General features: G+C 44.2%; 1 protein-coding gene across 1 annotated transcript in view; it reads right to left on the reverse strand.

The window, feature by feature from the left end:
* Positions 1-1,694: 1,694 nt before the first annotated feature.
* LOC106577257 (semaphorin-4G) overlaps positions 1,695-22,549 on the reverse strand; it is a 39,729-nt gene continuing 18,874 nt past the window's right edge. Inside the window, exons 8-17 of the mRNA XM_082965462.1 lie at positions 22,216-22,370; positions 22,106-22,177; positions 20,706-20,881; positions 14,983-15,127; positions 12,294-12,516; positions 11,992-12,107; positions 11,582-11,736; positions 10,938-10,987; positions 7,361-9,778; positions 1,695-3,187 (exon numbers count right to left, since the gene is read on the reverse strand). Of these exons, the coding sequence (XP_082821588.1) occupies positions 8,529-9,778; positions 10,938-10,987; positions 11,582-11,736; positions 11,992-12,107; positions 12,294-12,516; positions 14,983-15,127; positions 20,706-20,881; positions 22,106-22,177; positions 22,216-22,370 (2,342 nt within the window). The 3' untranslated portion in view covers positions 1,695-3,187; positions 7,361-8,528. The remainder of the gene's footprint in view (positions 3,188-7,360; positions 9,779-10,937; positions 10,988-11,581; positions 11,737-11,991; positions 12,108-12,293; positions 12,517-14,982; positions 15,128-20,705; positions 20,882-22,105; positions 22,178-22,215; positions 22,371-22,549) is intronic.

Raw genomic sequence — 22,549 nt, forward strand, 5'->3', positions numbered from 1 at the left:
TTCATGTGTGTGTGTGCATCTCTGTGTATGTGTGTAACAAGTGAAGCGTGTGTGTTTTGTTGTTTACCCAGTCTCCAGAGACAGCGATGCAGCCGCCCAAGGCCTCAGCATAGAGAACAGAAAATAATGAGAGATGTGAAGAATAGAATAGATGGAATATTATAGGAAGGATTCAGAATCACCTTCATGACAGTTGAACTCCCTGTAACCAACAAAGTAATACAACCTGTTCCACCTCCTCTCCCACACTTCTGACTCTAGGAGAGGGTTCTAAATCTATAGTCTTTCTCAATCCATTCCTTATGAATGCCCAGGTGGTGCACATTCCTTAGGGATCCCCAGGTGGTGCACATTCCTTACGAATGCCCAGGTGGTGCACATTCCTTAGGGATCCCCAGGTGGTGCACATTCCTTAGGGATCCCCAGGTGGTGCACATTCCTTAGGGATCCCCAGGTGGTGCACATTCCTTAGGGATCCCCAGGTGGTGCACATTCCTTAGGGATCCCCAGGTGGTGCACATTCCTTAGGGATCCCCAGGTGGTGCACATTCCTTAGGAATCCCCAGGTGGTGCACATTCCTTAGGGATCCCCAGGTGGTGCACATTCCTTAGGGATCCCCAGGTGGTGCACATCCCACTGACCTTAGAACTCCACTGACCTGGGGAATCTATTCTAGATCTACAAAGGTAGTCTGTTTCAGTCGCTGTGATTTCTCTTAGCTGCTGCCTTTGGCAATGTCTCTAGAACACTAAACTGTGACAGAAACACAATGTCTCTTGAACACTAAACTGTGACAGAAACACAATGTCTCTAGAACACTAAACTGTGACAGAAACACAATGTCTCTTGAACACTAAACTGTCACAGAAACACAATGTCTCTAGAACACTAAACTGTGACAGAAACACACTGTTTACTGAGTCCCAAAACGTCCACTAAACAAGACACACAGTTATTATTAATGCTTTATACCGTGATGTTTATGTTTCCCAGAACACAAACAGAACCACCTTGAGACAGCGTGTGTGTGTGTGTGTGTGTGTGTGTGTGTGTGTGTGTGTGTGTGTGTGTGTGTGTGTGTGTGTGTGTGTGTGTGTGTGTGTGTGTGTGTGTGTGTGTGTGTGTGTGTGTGTGTGTGTGTGTGGTGTGTAGCCAGTGATTTGTGGGAGTAGAGGCTGGATGCTAACCAAGTCGTTTCCTAGGAAACGGACCCAGATGACTGCCTCTTCAGTATCACTCTCTATACAGCTGTCAGTGTCTGTCTACCCCAGGCAGGCAACTCTCTAGAGACCTGGGCCTCCAATACTTTACTCATGTAATCCTCCCTCACACTGAGTGTTTGTCAATGTTAACTGGCTGGCTTGTTGAGCCTAGCTGTTGTTGAGCCTAGCTGATGTAAAACCTAGGGCCGTGTTTCCTTCCTTCCTTCCTTCCTTCCTTCCTTCCTTCCTTCCTTCCTTCCTTCCTTCCTTCCTTCCTTCCTTCCTTCCTTCCTTCCTTCCTTCCTTCCTTCCTTCCTTCCTTCCTTCCTTCCTTCCTTCCTTCCTTCCTTCCTTCCTTCCCTTCCTTCCTTAATGCTTCACTACCTGGAGGTTCACTGATTAACTGATACACTGCAATACAGGTCTTAAGACAGATGGATATGGGTTGACTAGAGCACAGTGGTAGTTATAAGCAATGATAAACCACAGAAGAGTTTGAAACATATTGTTTATTAGAATTTCAACTCAGATAAATTACATTTAAATGAACCAGAAGTCAGTGAGCTGCACAGGAGATTGCCGGCACCTTAATTGGAGAGGACGGGCTTGTGGTAATGGCTGGAGCGGAATCAGTGGAAAGGTGTCAACAACATCAAACACATGGTTTCCATGTGAATGGAATGCCATTCCATTCACTCTGTGCCAGACATTATTATGAGCTGTCCTCCCCTCAGCAGCCTCCACTGGTGAGCTGCTACTCAATGTCTTACTGTTAGTAAAGCAGGATGACATCTTGTGTCTGAATTGGACTTAATACTCATAATATTACAGAGAGAGAGAGAGAGAGAGAGAGAGACGGAGATAGAGACAGCGAGCAATAGAGAGAGCGCGAACGAAAGACGGAATGATGAATGCTGTGGAAGTTGCTTAACGAGCTGTGGGGAACTTTATCTAAGCAAACCCAGATGAATGGGCCAGACTGAAGAGTCTTATCATCTGTCACATTATGGTTGTGATGTTGTATTCTGTTCATCATGCTGTTAGCTAACATACCATGCTTCAACAACAGGTTCTCCAACTCCGGCCCTGGAGAGTGACTGCATGTGCAGGGTTTTGCTCCAACCAATCAATAACATATCTACTAAACACACTCAATTCATCACAGTCTTCAGTCTGACTCTGGACCATGATAAGTTGGATCAGCTGTGGTAGTGCCGGGTTGGAAGAAATTCTGCACCGCCCGTAGGTCTCCAGGACCAGAGTTGGAGACCCCTGTTGTTCTACCATGTTATTAGATTACTAGTGCAACACTAGTGGACTAGACACCCACATCAATGCCTCTTACAAATGGCACCAAAACAACAACACTGGCAATAGAATAGCAACATAGAACAAAATTACAATACATGTATTTTTTTTTTACTTAAAAAGAACATAGTGGCACTAATAGTGCCAATAGTTTTAAAACCTGGCAACAGTTAGGATGGGGATCATGATTAGTAAGCATCCATTTTGTCATAGTTTGTCATCCTTACAGAGAGGACTACAGAGAGGGCAGAGTTGTTTGATGTGAAGACCAGAACCATTAAATGCCCCTTTCCCCAGTTTGCTCTTGTGATGAACTGCACAGGAGTATACCAGTTACAGAGAGTAGCTGTACTGTACTCTGGCCTATATTACTTACTGAGGTATCCAGTTCTCAGGTTAACATGGGATAGAGCATACTGGTTGTTGTAGAATGGATGATTTGACTGTTTCCTCAGTCGCTCTGGATTATAATTGGTCTTCCAATGGTACTGGAACTGTGTTTGATTCCAAACAGTGACTCTTCAAAGTTATTCAGACATTTTGAAGCTATTCCCGGTGGGCAAGATATTAGTGTCACGGTACCAGACATCACACCATATCTGAGAATGTCTGGAGTTGAAGTTAGCAAGATCTGTTTCAAACAGACAGGCCCCAAACTAGACAGCATCTCTCAGGCCTGTGGAAGAACAAGACATCAGTGAGTCAGAAACAGATATCTACACTGTGTTCACTTCCTGGTGTTGTTTTGATGTGTCACCAGTAGGTATGGGAAACAGAAATAACTTGCTTAAAGAGATAAAAAAAAAATTAAATAGCTGAAAGCTAGCACAGTGCTATAGATAGCATCAGAGCTGTCCCTGTGTGTGTGTGTGTGTGTGTGTGTGTGTGTGTGTGTGTGTGTGTAAAGCTGGCCGTAGCTCTTCAAACATATCCTCCAATCATTTGTAGATCCCAAACCCTCATTTAACATGTTCCCCTTGGGAGTATAGCCTACCTACCTAAGTAAATAACTAACTGTCACCTTGTCTCATCACTCACTACATTTAGAGACTAGCTGGATAGGGCTTAACGAAGGCTTCTCTAATGGCTTGTGTTGGTTTGTCTCTCCTTCATCTCCTCTAGTAATGCCATGGTCCCACAGACATCAGTCCAACGTCTACTTTTGATTTACATTTGGTTGAGTTGTCAATTAATGTGAATTTAATGTGAAATCAACAAAAAACTGAACATGTGATTGAACGTAGGTTAAAAGTTGGTTAAAGAAAAAAGACGAAATTCAATTTTTGCAAATCCAAACTGTTTTCCATGTTGATTCAACGTCATCACATGAAATGACGTGGAAACAACATTGATTCAACCAGTTTTTGCCCAGTTTGGTGAGGTTTGGTCTCCAACCATCTATAGCCTTTTAGAATTTACTGCAACATTCAATTCACTGCTTCCCCAGCCCACATCACAGACCTAAATCACATACCTAAATCACAGACCTAAATCACAGACCTAAATCACAGACCTGTCCAGGGCCTGGTTTACCAAAAGCATCTTAAGGCTAAGTTCATCGTTAGAACGTTTGTCGGAGCATCATTAAATAGTCGAGCGGTTTTCTGTGAGGCTGATAACTTCAGAACAAAAGTTGACTACAAATATGAATTTGCCAATGTCTTTGCAATTGATACAAACAAGCGACGTATAAAAATATGCTTCAAATGAAAACTGAGATGAATGCATAAAACAAAGGCTACAGGTGTTTTCAACCATATTTTGCTGCTTGTAGGCGACTGTCTAAGATTTGTCTCCATGTATGCCATGATGTGTAGCCTTACATGTGTGCAATAATGTGCCAAATTGATGATTTTGTGCATTTTTATTGGGTAAGCATTAGAATAAGCCGCCTCGATATTTGCAGCCGTAGGTGGTAATATCTCTCCAGAGCTGATCCCTGTCATTCTCGTGAAGAAAAGACGGAGAAAATTAGGTTGGGGTGCCTTGTGAGAATTCGGAGGCGAGTGGGTAAACCACCACTATCATCAGTACTATTGGCCAATCATTGGAAAATAAACTGGATGATCTACGATTAAGACTATCCTGCCAACGGGACATTAAAAACTGTAATATCTTATGTTTCACTGAGTCGTGGCTGAACGAAGACACCGACAATATAGAGCTGGCTGGGTTTTCCGTGCATAGGCAGGACAGAGAAGCTACGTCTGGTAAGACGAGGTAAGATTCATCCAACGGCATTGAGGAGTATAACACCTCAGTCACTGGCTTCATCAATGAGCGCATCAACGACGTCGTCCACACTGTGACTGTATGTACAGTACAAGTCAAAAGTTTGGACACACCTACTCATTCAAGGGTTTTTCTTAATTTTTTACTATTTTCTATGTTGTAGAATAATAGTGAATACGTCAAAACTATGAAATAACACATATGAAATCATGTAGTAACCAAAAAAGTGTTAAAACAAATCTAATGATATTTTATATTTGAGATTCTTCAAAGTAGCAACCCTTTGCCGATGAAGAGTTCTTGTGCTGACATTGCTTCCAGAGAAAGTTCGGAATTCTGTTGGGAGTGTTGCAACCGAGGATCCAAAATCTTCCTGGTGGTATTATACAAAATGTATAATACCCCCATACAACAATATTACAATGTACAGTACGTGTGTGTAGAGTGCGTGTGCTAGCGCTTGTGTGCGTATGCGTGTGTCTGTACCTTTGTGTGTGTCTCTTCAAAGTCCCCGCTGTTCCATAAGGTGTATTTTTACCTGTTTTTTAAATCTGATTTTACTGCTTGCATCAGTTACCTGATGTGGAATAGAGTTCCATGTAGTAATGGCTCTATGTAGTTTTGTGTGCCTCCCATAGTCTGTTCTGGACTTGGGATTGTGAAGAGACCTCTGTTGGCATGTCTTGTGGGGTATGCATGGGTGTCCGAGCTGTGTACTAGTAGTTTAAACAGTCAATGCCAACACTTCTTACAAAAACAAGTAGTGAGGAAGTCAATCTCTCTTCCACTTTGAGCCATGACAGATTGACATGAATGTCATTAATGTTAGCTCTCCGTGTACTTTTAAGGGCCAGCCGTACTGCCCTGTTCTGAGCCAATTGTAATTTTCCTAAGTCCCTCTTTGTGGCACCTGACCAGGTTCGACAAAATTAGGGCCTGTAGGACCTGCCTTGTTGATAGTGTTGTTAAAAAGGTAGAGCAGCGCTTTATTATGGACAGACTTCTCCCCATCCTAGCTACAATCTAGGGTTACTGCAATCAGTTTAGTCATTTTGGGAGCTTGCGTGGCCTACCATTTTGCGGCTGAGCCGTTATTGCTCCTAGACTTTTCCACTTCACAATAACAGCACTTACTTGACCGCAGCAGCTTTAGCAGGGTAGAAATTTGACGAACTGACTTGTTGGAAAGGTGGCATCCTATGACGGTGCCACGTTGGGAGTCACTGAGCTCTTCAGTAAGGCCATTCTACTGCCACTGTTTGTCTATGGAGATTGCATGGCTGTGTACTCGATTTTATACACCTGTCAGCAACAGGTGTGGCTGACATAGCTGAATCCACTATTTTGAAGGGGTGTCCACATACTTTTGTATATATAGTGTAGGTGGAGGGCATACAGGCTGTGGCCAATTTATTAATGCACAATTTGCCTAAATGGGTAATGGAAACACCTCAACCACTGCATTTTTATTCAACACTAGATTTTTTAGGTGTGACGTCATTACGTCTAGCTGTTTTTATCCACACAAAATAGATCAATGGAAATTCACCCTAGCAGGCAATTATCACATCTATTTTCTATGCCAACTTTCTAAATGTCGACAACAACAACAAAAAATCACTGGACAAGTTAATGGAAACATAGCTAGTGAACGCAAGGGGAGGAAAGACAAGAGATGAGGGAGAGGGAGGAAGGAGGCAGGACGCGAGATGAGGGAGGAAGGACACGAGATGAGGGAGGAAGGACACGAGATGAGGGAGAGGGAGGAAGGAGGCAGGACACGAGATCAGGAAGGAGAGAGCAGGAAGGCAGGACACGAGATGTGGGAGGCAGGAAATGAGGGAGAGGGAGGAGGAAGAAAAGATGCAGAAAAATAAAATGTGTAATTATGAGAAAAGAAGGCATGAGTGGAGAAAGAGAGTGAGAAAGAGAGAGAAATGGAGAAAGAGCATCAGATTCAGAGAATGGTGTACATTAGTTTCATCTCCTCTCCGTTCCCTGTACCTGCAGCCTTTTGATGTTTTTATTCTGCTTCACTGAAATCTACCCCCTCTACTCTACCCTCTCTACCCTACCCTCTCTACTCTACTCTACCCTCTCTACTCTACTCTACTCTACCCTCTCTACTCTACTCTACCCTCTCTACTCTACTCTACACTACTCTACTCTACTCTACCCTCTACTCTACTCTACTCTACTCTACTCTACCCTCTCTACTCTACTCTACCCTCTCTACTCTACCCTCTCTACTCTACTCTACCCTCTACTCTACTCTACCCCCTCTACTCTACCCTCTCTACTCTACCCTCTCTACTCTACCCTCTCTACTCTACTCTACCCTCTCTACTCTACTCTACCCTCTCTACTCTACTCTACCCTCTACTCTACTCTACCCCCTCTACTCTACCCTCTCTACTCTACCCTCTCTACTCTACCCTCTCTACTCTACTCTACCCTCTCTACTCCTCACAACCAACACTCAAAGAAAAGAGGAAAACATACTGGACAGAGTTCCCCTGGATGTCACTATCTGGCCACGATATCTGTCTGTCTGCCTGTCTGTCTGCCTATCTGTAAAACCAACCAACTGCCAGAAAACAAAACTTAGCCTGGTTACCTCAGGTGTACATGATGTCTGGTCCTCTGTGGCCGAGCTGTGATGTCGTGATAGAGTTCAGACCTATTTTCCAACCATAGTTCAGACCCATTAAGTTGTGGTTGGATAGGAGAGAGAGAGAGAGACAGCAGTGTATGGATTCTGGTAATCCATTGGCTCCTACTCAGATGGGGTTGAATCTCTCATAGTCCTGATGTGTTTGTAGTGTCCATTGAGTTGAGTACATAATAACCAGGGAATGTCTGAAGGAAACGGCATTTACATTTCATCAAAACGGTTAATACTGTCCAATTTCCTATTACACAAAAATAATGTATAGAGGGTATTTTCATTGGATTACTCTCTCTGTCTAGGGTTAAGAGTTGATATGTGTTAATAATATTACTCAAATTTGGTTATTACATTTTGTGTTACCATTGTAATCAATATTCACATAATTTACAAACTTCTAAGAATAAAAACACATTTTGCCCTCAATGTCCAATATGAAATCAAGTCAAGTCATTGGCACACTTCACAAGAACTCATATTCCCATGAGCGTCTTCTTCTTCCTCCTCTTCTTCCTTGTTATCATGGGCTGTGTTGAGACTTCCAGGGTCCCCGCCCCTCGTGTCCTGCCCAGCGAGGAGCCTTAATCTGGGGCTGAGATTTGAGGCCTGCCCCTTGAATCACCCCCTCCAGGGCTCATCTTTTATTGATCCAGACTGAGGTGTATTGACTGGAGCTGGGTTAGGTCTAGCTTGCTGAGCTCTGCTGAGCTGGGGTAGGTTCTCTCTGTCTCTCTTATGTGTGTACTCACTGTAACCCATGGCTTCGGGTGTCAAACAGGGGATAGCGATAGGAGGGCCGAATAGTGTGCAGAAATAGTTTATTTTGAAACACAGTTGATACTCCAACCAGATGTGTGTCCCTTTTCAGTGGTCCAAAAAAATGTAAGCAGGACATCTCCTTCTCTCATAATTCAGTCCAGGCTAGTTTAAAAACATTTTACTCTGTGAGCAGCATGGGTCATCCACAAAGGATCTCTTCTGCACCACCAATGGCCACTCACTGATGTACGTCGCCTTGGATAAAAGCGTCTGCTAAATGGACAATATTAATGGGCCCAGTTCAGTTCTCCCACCACAGGGGGAGCTACCTCCCTGACATAGAGAGGTGTTCCCTCTACTACAGAGAGCTCTCGTCCGGTTTTGGTAGCAGCTGTGTGTGCTTCCTCTTCTCCAGGATCGTGTTGAGTTCCTCAGTGAAGGAGCGGCAGAGAGGGGAGCTGCTTTCCGCCTCACTCTGTCTTAACAACATGTAGTTGTTACCGTGCATCCTCCGCAAGACGCTGGGTAATGTCGCCGATAGGCCGTTGGGGCTGGGGAAGTCTTGCAAGTCACACTCTGATTGGTTGAGGGGGGTGTGGGGGGTCTGAGGGGGTGGGGGGAGAGGAGGGGCAGGGGGAGGGGGGTCCTTGTTGGGGGACGACTGGCTCTTTCTCGGGACGATCTGGAAGAAGCCCCCTTTGTGCGTGTCACCGTTCCCCGGTTGTTTGGAGACGCCGTTCCCATTACAGATCCCGTTCCCATTACAGATCCCGTTCCCATTACAGATCCCGTTCCCATTACAGATCCCGTTCCCATTACAGATCCCGTTCCCATTAAAGATCCCGTTCCCATTACAGATCCCGTTCCCATTACAGTGGCTGGAGATGGTCTTGAGATCCAGGTGGGCGGAGCTACTGCGGCGTTTCTGCTGCTGCTTCCTATGTTTCCTCTTCCTGTCTGTGTGATTGGCAGAGGCGGCTGCGGCTGCAGCGGCGGCAGCGCGGAGAGAGTACTTCCCCCTGTGGCTGCCCCGCAGACAGAAGCCCAGGTAGAGGAGGACCACGGTGAGAACCAGACACACACCTCCTAGGATGGTGATCAGGGACAGGTACATAGCCTCCATGCTCCTGGGGGAGAGCAGCTCCGAGGTGGGGGGGAGAGGGGCCGGGGGAGGGGCTGGCAGTTCTGAGGTAGGGGGGGGAGGGGCTGGGGGAGAGGGTGGCAGGGGCCTCTCAGAGGAAGGGGGTGAGGGGTGGAAGAGCGGGGTGAGGGGTGGAGGAGGAGGGTAGAAGGGATGGTCTTGGGATGGGTCGATGGGTGGGGGAGGGGGGTGTGGCATGTCTAGACGTACCGTCACAGAGTACTTAACCACAGCAACCCGGACGCCGTTCTCAAGGGCGTGGCAGGTGTACTCGCCGCTCTGCTCCGGTTGGGACTCGATGACCAGGAGGCCATCGGTGCCCACCCTGAAGCCAGAGTCCAGGCCATAGCCCTGCAACTCTGACCCGTCCAGAGTCCACACTGGGGTTGCCAGATTGGAGCTAATTTCACACTGGAGCAGCACGTCATCTCCCACCATTACAGACCGGCTCCGGTGCTGGATCGGCTCTGAAAGAATGGCAACCCACATACAAAATAAATATCTTAGCACAATAAGACTGTGATATACTGTAATGGACCCCAGAACAGTTAATTAGACTGTGACATACTGTTATAGACCTCAGAACAGTTAATAAGACTGTGACATACTGTTATAGACCTCAGAACAGTTAATAACACTGTGATATACTGTTATAGACCTCAGAACAGTTAATAAGTCTGATTAACTGTTATAGACCTCAGAACAGACACTGAACTTCAACGACTTAAACCAGGTAGACAGTGTGTAGAAATGATTTGTATTTATTTATTTTTATTTAATCTTTATTTAATTAGGCAAGTCAGTTAAGAAGAAAATCTTATTTACAATGACAACCTACCCAGGCCAAACCCGGACGACGCTGGGCCAATTGTGTGCTGCCCTATGATGATAATGAAAGTTGATTTTTTCATATAATTTCAACTCTGAAAGGTTTTTCTCCAGTCACAGTATCTTCAGTATAAAGCTATTAGCAGCACTATGTTGGGTTATTTTGTGGTCTCAAACAAGTGAGTTTATTAACATTCTTAATCAAGAATATGGGCAAAATGTAATTATTGACAATGAAAGAGGTGGAAATGTTGATACCTTGTCATATACTGTAATTGCTACATTTATTATGAATATAGCATAAAACATTTTTCCTGATTGTATTTTGGTGATATTTTTCGCGATGCAAATATTGGGTCCCAAACTGCATATATGACTCTAAAATCATTGGTGCATGAAAAACCCAATATGTTACATTCTCCCATATGAAAATAAATGCTAAAAAGTATTTTCTAACTTCTTAGTATGTGAAGTATAATGTAAAGTAAATTTGATTATAGATGCTATGGAAATGAGGATGCTGCATAAATATAAATAAATATTTATTCTAACAATTTGATGGTATTTCTGCATATTCTAACTTCAGATTTCCTTTCATCATTCAGTGTGCAGAATCACCTTGAAACCATCCTACTTTATCTTCAAGGTGGGAAGGACTGGACTAAACTATAAACAATGTAAACCTTTGCTAGCCATATGAAATCCATGTGTTATTACTACTATAGTGAGACCAGTGTCTAGTCCTAACGCAACTCCTATCATTGCTGTCTGTCTGTGTGTGTCTGTCTGTCTGTGTACCATTGTCACATCCTCTGTTCCCATACAGGACGTCCTGGGTCAGGTTAGACCTGAGGAGAGGAGACACTGTTAGCCTGTCATCAATTGCACACACACACACACACACACACACACACACACACACACACACACACACACACACACACACACACACACACACACACACACACACACACACACACACACACACACACACACACACACACACTGCATTACCCCCCCACTGCATTACCCCCAACACACACTGCATCACCCCCCACACTGCATTACCCCCCCACACTGCATTACCCCCCCACACTGGATTACCCCCCACGCATACTTAATTACCCCCCACACTGCATTAACCCGCACACACTGCATTACCCCTCACTGCATTACCCCCTGCTGCATTATCCCCCACACTGCATTACCCACCACACTCGCACACTGCATTACCCCTCCCCCACACCCTGCATTACCCCCACACATGCTGCATTGCCCCTGCACACAACCACACCGCATTACCTCCCCCACATGGCATTACCCCTTCCCCCACACACTGCATTATCCCCCCACACTGCATTGCCCCCCACACACATACTGCATTACCCCTTCCCCCCACCACACACAGTGCATTAAACCCCCCCACCCACCCACACTCTCACCTGTCAGTCTGTGCTGTGATATCCAAACAGTCCTGTCCATCCCAGCCACAGTATGGGTCCCGGGAGAAGATACAGTCGTAACAGGAATTGTACCTATTGCAGGTGGAGAGAGGTAGCTGGACCACACCAGAGGGAGAACCTACATACACACTCATCTAGAGGATGGAGGGAGGGAGGGTATGTTGAGGCCTGTGTTATTGAAAATATCCTTGAATTAGAAGATCACTAAACAAAACAAACCTTGATATTATTGTTTGTGAGAGACAGAGACAGAGACAGAGACAGAGAGAGAGAGAGAGAGAGAGAGAGAGAGAGAGAGAGAGAGAGAGAGAGAGAGAGAGAGAGAGAGAGAGAGAGAGAGAGAGAGTCCCTCCGTGCATGTGCCTGCATGTCCGTTTGTGAGTGTGTACCTGTGTATGTGAAATAACCAGGCTATCCACACGCTGTGGTTGGTCAAACAGCTGTAGCTCCTCTATGATGTGTAGATGACCCTTGACCTCTACAGCTCTGTGCAGCCAGCCATCGTCTGGACCAGGAGACAGATACAGGGTCACAACACACACACACATACAATGGGATGTACTGTACATGTGGTTTGAAGTCTGTTCCATTACTTTACTGGGATGACAAAAACAAATCCCATGCATGTAAACACAGCATAACGCATGTACAGCCACCCCCGAGACACTCCCTCATACCCCCCCACACCAACCTGTGCCCATGAACAGTAAATGGTAGTTCTGCCCGTCCAGCCCCTCCACCCTGTGAGCCACCAGCTGGGTGTAGTCTGTGGTCCTCCTGAACAACAGGGGGCGCTGCTCTGTAGACATGACCTGCTGGGACATCAGAGGGTGTCTCCTCACAAAGTTCAACACGTCGTCTGGCAGGGAGGTGGAGGAGTTTATACCTCTGGATCTCAACTGGTCTGTAATACACTGGAAACATGTGGGAAGAGGGGGTGAGAAGGATGCATCCTGTTTGAAATAAGGCACAAAAGTAAAACTGCAAAAAATGTGGCAAAGAAATTAACTTCATGTCCTGAATACAACGAGTTATGTTTGGTGCAAATCCAACACAACACATCACTGAGTGCCACTCTTCATATTTTCAAGCATGGTGGTGGCTGCATCATGTTCTGGGTATGCTTATCATTGGCAAAGACTAGGGAGATTTTTAGGATAAAAGAAAACAGAATAGAGCTAAGCACAGGCAAATCCTAGAGGAAAACATGGTTCAGTCTGCTTTCCAACAGACACTGGGAGACAAATTTAACTTTCAGCAGGACAATAGCCTAAAACACAAGTCAAATCTACACTGGAATGCTTACCAAGACAACATTGAATGTTCCTGAGTGGCTTAGTTACAGTTTTGACTTAAATCGGCGTGAAAATCTATGGCAAGACTTGGAAATGTCTGCGTAGCAATGATCAACAACCAAGTTTACAGGGCAAATATTGTACAATCCAGGTGAGCAATGCTCCTAGAGACTTACCTAGAAAGACTCTGCTGTAACCACTGTAACCACTGCCGAAGGTGATTCTAACATGTATTGACTCAGGGGTGTGAATACTTATGTAAATTAGATATTTATTTGTTTCCTTTTCAAAAGAATCTGCAAAAATTTCAAAAACATGCATTCACTTTGTAATTATGGGATATTGTGTGTAGATGGGTGACAAAAACATACATTTAATCCATGTTGAATTCAGGCTGTAAAACAACATATATATATATATATATATATATATATATATATATATTATTTTTTTTATTTTTATTTTTTATTTTTTTATTTATTTTATTTAACTAGGGAAGTCAGTTATGAACAAATTCTTATTTACAATGTCGACCTACCAAAAGGCAAAAGGCTTCCTGCGGGGACAGGGGCTGGGATTCAAAATAAATAAAATATAAATATAGAACAAAACACACATCACGACAAGAGAAACAACACTACATAGAGACCTAAGACAACAACATAGCAAGGCAGCAACACTTGACAACACAGCATGGTAGCAACACAACATGACAACAACATGGTAGCAACACAACATGGCAGCAGCAGAACATGGTAGGAGCACAAAACAGGGTACAAACATTATTGGGCACAGACAACAGCACAAAGGGCAAGAAGGTAGAAACAACAATACATCATGGAAAGCAGCCACAACTGTCAGTAAGAGTGTCCATGTTTGAGTCTTTGAATGAAGAGACTGAAATAACACTGTCCAGTTTGAGTGTTTGTTGCAGCTCGTTCCAGTCGCTAGCTGCAGCGAACTGAAAAGGGATGTGTGTGCTTTGGGGACCTTTAGCAGAATGTGACTGGCTGAACGGGTGTTGTATGTGGAGGATGAGGGCTGCAGTAGATATCTCAGATAGGGGGGAGTGAGGCCTAAGAAGGTTTTATAAATAAGCATCAACCAGTGGGTCTTGCAACGGGTATACAGAGATGACCAGTTCACAGAGGAGTATAGAGTGCAGTGATGTGTCCTAGAACGAGCATTGGTGGCAAATCTGATGGCCGAATGGTAAAGAACAAGTAAAGGGGGTGAATACTTTCTGAAGGCTCAGTATATATTTTATCATTATATATTATGGGTGGGTGGACGGATAGATGGATGGAGAGAGATGAGTGGGCGATATAGCCCTCCCTTACAGTATAGCAGGTGAGTTCAGAGTTTACAGTATACAAGGCAAACCCTCATTGAGTTTATAGTTCATAGTTTATAGTAGGTCACTATGAGTTGAAGTCAGTATGTGTGTGTGTGTGTATCTGTGTAGGCTGCTTATCCCTCTCCACCTGACTAAGGCTACAACTTCTCTAACTTTGTCCTCTGTGAGATTACTACCCCAACTTTGATAAGAGGCGTTGACACTGTCTCTACAGTTAAGAACCGGAACCGTCCTCTCTGCCTCATTTTACAGCTCGACCCGGAGAGTGGGAATAAAGCTTTTCAATGTTGAAATGACACTACTGTAGATCACGACTCCTCTCCTTAATGAAGTCACAGCTTTGTAGCCCATAATAAGTCATTATAACCGTTGCCAAGTCTTGGCCCGGCGATAATCGCCATGGAAATGGCTTTCAATGACATAAGCTCGTTCCGTTTGATCCTCATCCAAGAAGCTGCCACGCAGTTCTATAATCTTTTTTCCATCTCTCCTTCCCAGTTTACCTCTGTTTTTCACTCTGCTTTTATAAATCTCTCTCTCTCTCTCCCTCTCTCTTCCTCTCTCCCTCTCTCAGACTCAATATATTGGATGTTGGGATGCTGAGGATAAAGGGGATAGAGAGATTAGGGGAAACTTTAAATCAATTAAACTGACTGGGCCTGTTATACAGGAGTCCGCTCGGACAGCAAAATACCAAGTGTGTGTGTGTTTGTGTGTGTGATACTCACTGATCCAGGTCGTGGGTCAGGGACCTTTCCAGTGTACTCGCTCCACTTGGCTCCATAGTCCTGATTCTCCATGTAGGGTCCGTCAAAGACCCGTTGGACCTCAGACAGAGAGAACCGGCACACTGCTGATATCTTCACGTTCTTCCTATAGTACACACACACACGAAGATGTTTATATGATTAACAGTTACACTGCCTTAACCTGTCTGGGCTAGGGGGCAGTATTTTCACGGCCTGTGTCATACGTTTCATCTTCTGATGAAGAGTAAGAAATATCAGACCAACACGCAGCATGGTAAGTGTCCATAGTTATATTTTTTATTCATACGTGAACACTGAAACAAACCAAGAAAACGCATGACAGTCCAGTAAGGTAACCTTGCCTATACATGGAACAATCACCCACAAACACAAGAGAAAATAAACCCATATAAATATGGCCTCCAATTAGAAGCAACGACAACCAGCTGCTTCTAATTGGAGGTCGTTCCCAAAACCCTGCCACGCCCTGACCAAACTACAATAACAAACAACCTGTTTTACTGGTCAGGACGTGACAGCCGGATGAAAAACCTACCCAAATTAAACAGGTTACTAATCTGGCCCAGAATCTAGAATATGCATATTATTAGTAGATTTGGATAGAAAACACTCTGAAGTCTCTAAAACTGTTTGAATGGTGTCTGTGAGTATAACAGAACTCATATGGCAGGCAAAAACCTGATAAATATTCAAGCAGAAAGTGGAAAGTCTGAGAATTATAGTTCTTCTTTTGATTCTCTATCGAAACTACAGTGTCTGTGGGGTGACGTTGCACTTCCTAAGGCTTCCATTGGCTGTCTAAAGCCTTCAGAAAGTGGTTTGAGCCTTCTCCTGTCACTGGGCAGAGTATAGGAGCTCATTCACTGAGTGGTCTGCCTGGCAACAAAGGGATTGGATATGCACAGTCACACGAGCACGCGTTCCTTCTTTTTCTTCTTGAATGAATATGCTATTGTCCGGTTGGAATATTATCGCAATTCTACGTTAAAAATACCATAAAAATGGATTTTAAACAGCGTTTGACATGCTTCTAAGTACGGTAATGGAACATTTTGACTTTTCGTCTCTCGTTCCACACTCGCGCGTTATGCCTTTGGATAAGTGATCAGTACGCACAAACAAAACTGAGGTATTTGTACATTAATATGGATTATTTGGAACAAAAAGAACATTTCTTGTGGAAGTAGCAGTCCTGGGAGTGCATTCTGACGAAGATCAGCAAAGGTAAGAGCATATTTCTAATACTAATTCTGAGTTTAGGTTGCCCCGAACTTGGCGGGTGTCTGAATAGCTCACCGTGATGGTATGTACTCAGAATATTGAAAAATGTGCTTTCTCCGTAAAGCTATTTTAAAATCTGACACAGTGGTTGCATCCAGGGGTAGTCCATTTATAATTCTTTAAATAAGTGTTATATATTTTGTCAACGTTTATGATGAGTATTTTTGTAAATTGATGTGCACATTCACCGGACGTTTTGGTGTGAATACATTTTCTGAACATCACGCGCCAATGTAAAATGCTGTTTTTGGATATAAATATGAACTTTATCAAACAAAACATACATGTATTGTGTAACATAATGTCCTAGGAGTGTCATCTGATGAAGATCATCAAAGGTTAGTGCTTCATTTAGCTGTGTTTTGGGTTTTATTGACACATTACCTTGCTTGGAAAATGGCTGTGTGATTATTTTTTGTCTATATACTCTCCTAACATAATCTAATGTTTTGCTTTCGCTGTAAAGCCTTTTTGAAATCGGACAATGTGGTTACATCAAGGAGAAGTCTATTTTTAAAATGGTGTAAAATAGTTGTATGTTTGAGAAAGTTTCATTATGATATTTTGTTGTTTTTGAATTTGCCGCCCTGATATTTCACTGGCTGTGTCCCGCAGTAGCCCATAGAAGTTAAACGGTTTAGAATACCCCACATAAAAACAATGGGTTTTCACTTGTTGGTCTAAGTCACTAAATCAAGAATAACTAAAATATTGGAGAGAAAACTAATGCTATTTGAACCCAGGTCTGGTGAAGAGGTAACAGTGACTGTTCCCATCCAGGAGAGTTCCTAGCTTGGTTTCTCCAGGGACATGGTCTGTAAACACTACAGAACAACACGTCACACTGATACAATATTAAACACCTCTCTGTCCATCTGGATTTATTCGTTGACCTCGGTCGGTCGGTCGGTCGGTCGCACGCACGCACGCACGCACGCACGCACGCACGCACGCACACACACACACACACACACACAGCAGTAAACCTTAAATGTTACCATAGTGACAGCTAAAATAGATCAGAGACTCATGTAGCAGAGTTGAAAGGAATGATAGAGAGAGAGAAGGACAGAGAGAGGAGGAGAGAGGAGAGAGAAGGAGCGAGTGAAGAGAGAGAAGAGAAAGAGAGAGGGAGCGAGACAGGAGAGTGTGAGAGAGAGGCAGGTGAGAGGAGAGAGAGAGCAGGGGGTGTGGGTGACAAAGAGAAATGTTAATCAAGAAAAGCTAATTAAGAAAAGTTGTACGTATCGTCTGACAAGTAAAAAGGGAGGGAGCAAGAGAGAGAGAGAGGAGGAAGGAGAGACAGGAGAGTGAGAGAGAGAGGTGGAGAGAGAGGTGTAGAGAGAGGGAGGGAGAACGAGAGAAAGGAGAGTGAGAGAGAGGTGGAGAGAGGGAGGGAAAATGAGAAAAGTGTAGGCGTGAAGGACAAGAGAAGGTATGAGTGGGAGAGAAGAGCAGGAGAGGTAAACAAAAGAAGGAATGGAAAAAATAGAGAGGGGGGAGGGAGAGTTGGTGACCAGAGCTGTGCTACTAAAGTTAACTACCAAAATAATGGAAACACTTGAGTAAATGGGGGATACAAAGTATATTGAAAGCAGGTGCTTCCATACAGGTGTGGTTCCTGAGTTAATTAAGCAATTCAAATCCCATAATGCTTAGGGTCATGTATAAAAATGCCCAGTTGCCCATTATTTTGTCTACCATGGCTAGAAGAGATCTCAGTGACTTTGAAAGAGTCTCAACCCAACTAAACATTTATGGAAGATTCAGGAGCGGCGCCTGACACAGCGTTTTCCACCACCATCAACAAAACACCAAATGTGACTCAGGAAACTATGCATATGTCGCACGGAACTGTTACACAGGAGAGTCATTTGAACGTTTATTGTTTATATATTTTTATATCAAAATGCGTTTTTGGGCAGAAATGCCTTCTGGAATGTGTGAACTTCCATGTGCCTTAATAACAAACCATCTGTAAATATGAATTAAAAAAGACAGAAACCTTCCCGCTAGAAATGATTGGCTGAGATAATGAGTGGGAGGGACATGCCGAGAGATGACTTTGGATTGGTCTGCCATTTAGCCCGCTTCTGTCTATAACATGAGCTGCTCAGTATGTGTAGGTAATCCTTTCTAACGTTGCTTTTTGAACGATATCACGAAGAACTGCAAAAACACCTGTCTCCAGATTATATCTTCAAACTAAGGGCAACCATGGCATCCGTGACAGAGAGGGAGAAGCGTTTATCCATGTATATGGGTAAGAGAGTCTCGCAAGATATTAAACGTTTCTAATTTTGTCAGAAAGTCATTTTCATTGCAATGCACGTTAACTTCTATGGGCTATGTGGGACGCTAGCGTCCCACCTACGGGACACAGCCAGTGAAATATCAGGGCGGCAAATTCAAAACAACAAAATGTCATAATTCAAATTTCTCAAACATACAACTATTTTACACCATTTTAAAGATACACTTCTCCTTAATGTAACCACATTGTCCGATTTCAAAAAGGCTTTACAGCGAAAGCAAAACATTAGATTATGGTAGGAGAGTACATAGACAAAAATAACCACACAGCCATTTTCCAAGCAAGGACATGTGTCACAAAAACCCAAAACACAGCTAAATGAAGCACTAACCTTTGACGATCTTCATCAGATGACACTCCTAGGACATTATGTTACACAATACATGTATGTTTTGTTCGATAAAGTTCATATTTATATCCAAAAACAGCATTTTACATTGGCGCGTGATGTTTAGAATATGTATTCCCACCAAAACTTCCAGTGAATGTGCACATCAATTTACAAAAATACTCATCATAAACGTTGACAAAATATATAACAATTATTTAAAGAATTATAGATAGACTATTCCTGGATGCAACCGCTGTGTCAGATTTTAAAATAGCTTTACGGAGAAAGCACATTTTTCAATATTCTGAGTACATAGCTCAGCCATCACGGTGAGCTATTCAGACACCCGCCAAGTTCGGGGCAACCTAAACTCAGAATTAGTATTAGAAATATGCTCTTACCTTTGCTGATCTTCGTCAGAATGCACTCCCAGGACTGCTACTTCCACAACAAATGTTGTTTTTGTTCCAAATAATCCATATTTATGTCCAAATACCTCCGTTTTGTTCGTGTGTACAGAGCACTATCCAATGACGCGCAAGTGCGGTACCAGAGACGAAAAGTCAAAATGTTCCATTACCGTACTTAGAAGCATGTCAAACGCTGTTTAAAATCAATCTTTATGGTATTTTTTACGTAAAATTGCGATAATATTCCAACCGGACAATAGCATATTCATTCAAGAAGAAAAAGAAGGAACGGCGTGCTCACGGGATCGCGCATATCCAGTCCCTTTGTCCCCAGGCAGTCCACTGATTGACTGAGCTCCTATACTCTGCCCAGTGACAGGAGAATGCTGAAAGAACTTTCTGAAGGCTGTTGACAGCCAATGGAAGCCTCAGGAAGTGCAACGTGACCCCACAGACACTGTAGTTTCGATAGAGATTCAAAAGAAGAACTACAATTCTCAGACTTTCCACTTCCTGGTTGGATTTTTCTCAGGTTTTTGCCTGCCATATGAGTTCTGTTATACTCACAGACACCATTCAAACAGTTTTAGAGACTTCAGAGTGTTTTCTATCCAAATCTACTAATAATAAGCATATTCTAGATTCTGGGCCAGAGTAGTAACCAGTTTAATTTGGGTACGTTTTTCATCCGGCCGTGAAAATACTGCCCCCTACACCTCAACAGGTTAAAGCGTACTGTTAGTTAGCTTACGTAGGCTGGCTGGTTTGCTAGCTAACATTACGTGTATGATCTGTCAAGTAATAGATTTTAAAAACATTTTTTTAATCCATTTTAGAATAAGGTTGTAATGTAAAAAAAATTGGAAAAAGTCAAGGGATCTGAATACTTTGCACTGTCACTACAGATCTGGGCAGATTCTCCCTTCCTCTCTGTCTTGATCACTCTCCTGCCCCCACTTCCTCCTTTTTCCTGATACCCCTCTTCCCTTGCAAATTGTTTCTCTTTCTATCTCTTTCCATCAATCTCTGCATTTGTCACACCTTTCCCTTGGACCCAGCTAACATCCTGTCTCTTCTCTCTCGCTTCTCTCTCTCCTTGCCTGTCTGTTTCTACCACCATTTTTCCCTTCAAATATTTTATTGAGCAGACACGTTTTTCCAAAGCATCTTACAGTCATGCGTGCATACACTTTTCGTATGGGTGGCCCCAGCAGGAATCAATCTCACAATCCTTGGTGTTGCAAGCGCCATGCGCCACACACACAAACACTAGATTCATTAAAAATACCCCTCTCCTCTCCTCTCAATATAAAGTTATAGTACTACTATCACTACTACTACTCACCAATCGGGACCGAAGATGCCGTAGAAGAGTGTGTCGTGAGGTGTGTGTCCCGGCAGCGTGTAAATACTCCTCAACACGTTGAAGTGTAAGTTGTATTCTGGCAGCGAACACACCAGTGTGGCCTTTAGGAATGATGTCCACCTCTTCTGGAGGGTCAACAGACCTCCTCTATCTCCCTATGAGAGAGGGAGGAGGAGGATGGAGGGGGGAGGAGGGTGAAGGAGGGTAGAGAAGAGAAGAGGGAGGGAGGGAGGGTAGAGAAGAGAAAGGAGGAGAGGAGAACGATATGAAAAAAGGGGAGAAAGGAGAGGAGAGGGAGAAGAGGGGAGGATGATGGGAGGGGAGTAAGAGGAGGGAGAGTAGGTTATGAAGAGGAGGATGATAGAACAGGGGAGAAGATGAGGATGAAGAGAATGGACAAAGAGGAGGAGAACTAAAGTTAGCGCTCCGACATGGACAACAAACTGAGTCTGGAAAACATGCCTTTCTTGGGCACAGTTTAAAGGAGGTCAAGGGAGATTATCATGTCTCCAAGGTTGTTTAATTTCTTAATCTGCAGCTCTGTGAAGACGTGAGACGAGAGCATAGCCATGGGAGTGTGCCTAGAAACACCATTGCTCTGTGACAGCTCATTAGCAACCCTGTTGAGAGTGGTGATAGACACTAGTCATCCCTCTGTGGTTGAGAGCATTATCTGCTGCTGAGAAGCGCACACACACACACACACACACACACACACACACACACACACACACACACACACACACACACACACACACACACACACACACACACACACACACACACACACACACACACACACACACACACACACACACACACAGCTCAATAGAATCAGATATGGTGACCGGGTGCTGTCAGATCCTTTGATACTGATCCTTTGATACTTGTCCTAAAAGTTTTCCCTGCTACAGTAAGTCAGTTCCCACTGCCCACAGCCTCTCACCCCATCCAGCCTCACCCCTCTCTTCCTTCACCTCTCTCTCCCTCCTCACCCTCTCTTCCTTCACCTCTCTCTCCCTCCTCACCCCTCTCTTCCTTCACCTCTCTCTCCCTCCTCATCAGTCTCTCTCTCTCCCTCACCCCTCTCTCCCTCCTCAACCCTCTCTCTCTCCCTTCAGCTCTCTCTCCCTTCAGCTCTCTCTCCCTTCAGCTCTATCTCCCTCAACCCTCTCTCCCTCCTCACCTCTCTCTCCCTCCTCACCCCTCTCTCCCTCCTCACCCCCCTTTCCCTTTTCACCTCCCTCTCCCTCCTCACCTCTCTCTCGCTCTCCTCACCCCTTTCTCTCTCTCCCTCACCCCTCTCTCCCTCACCCCTCTCACCCTCACCCCTTTCTCCTTCACATCTCTCTCCCTTCTCACCTTCACCCTCTCCTCACCTTACAGACTCGTCCAACCCGTGGCACTCTAATGTGGCTGTAGTATGGTGTCTGGTCCTGGCTCTTCTCACCCTCCCTCCCAACCCACACCCTCCTCACCCTCTCCTCACCTTACAGACTCGTCCAACCCGTGGCACTCTAATGTGGCTGTAGTATGGTGTCTGCTCCTGGCTCTTCTCGGTAAAGAAGTAGTAGATTTTATCGTCATCTCTGGTAGTACTGCCCTCACTCTCCCTCACCAGGGCACTGCCCACAAAGTCAGCCTCTGGGGAACACAGAATCACACTGAGAGTCGGGAATTATCCACTCTAAAACATGACTTTTCACGGAAATAAAACATATCCCTTTAATACGAGGCAGAACAGAAGGCGCTGCTATAGTCAAGGCAGGGTTCTTTGAAGACCAGGTGACCTGAGCATGAAAATAAACATTGGAAGGAACATA

The sequence above is a fragment of the Salmo salar genome, chromosome 18 (genome assembly GCF_965601325.2).
Source record: "Salmo salar chromosome 18, fSalSal1, whole genome shotgun sequence".
Classification (NCBI taxonomy): Eukaryota; Metazoa; Chordata; class Actinopteri; order Salmoniformes; family Salmonidae; genus Salmo; species Salmo salar.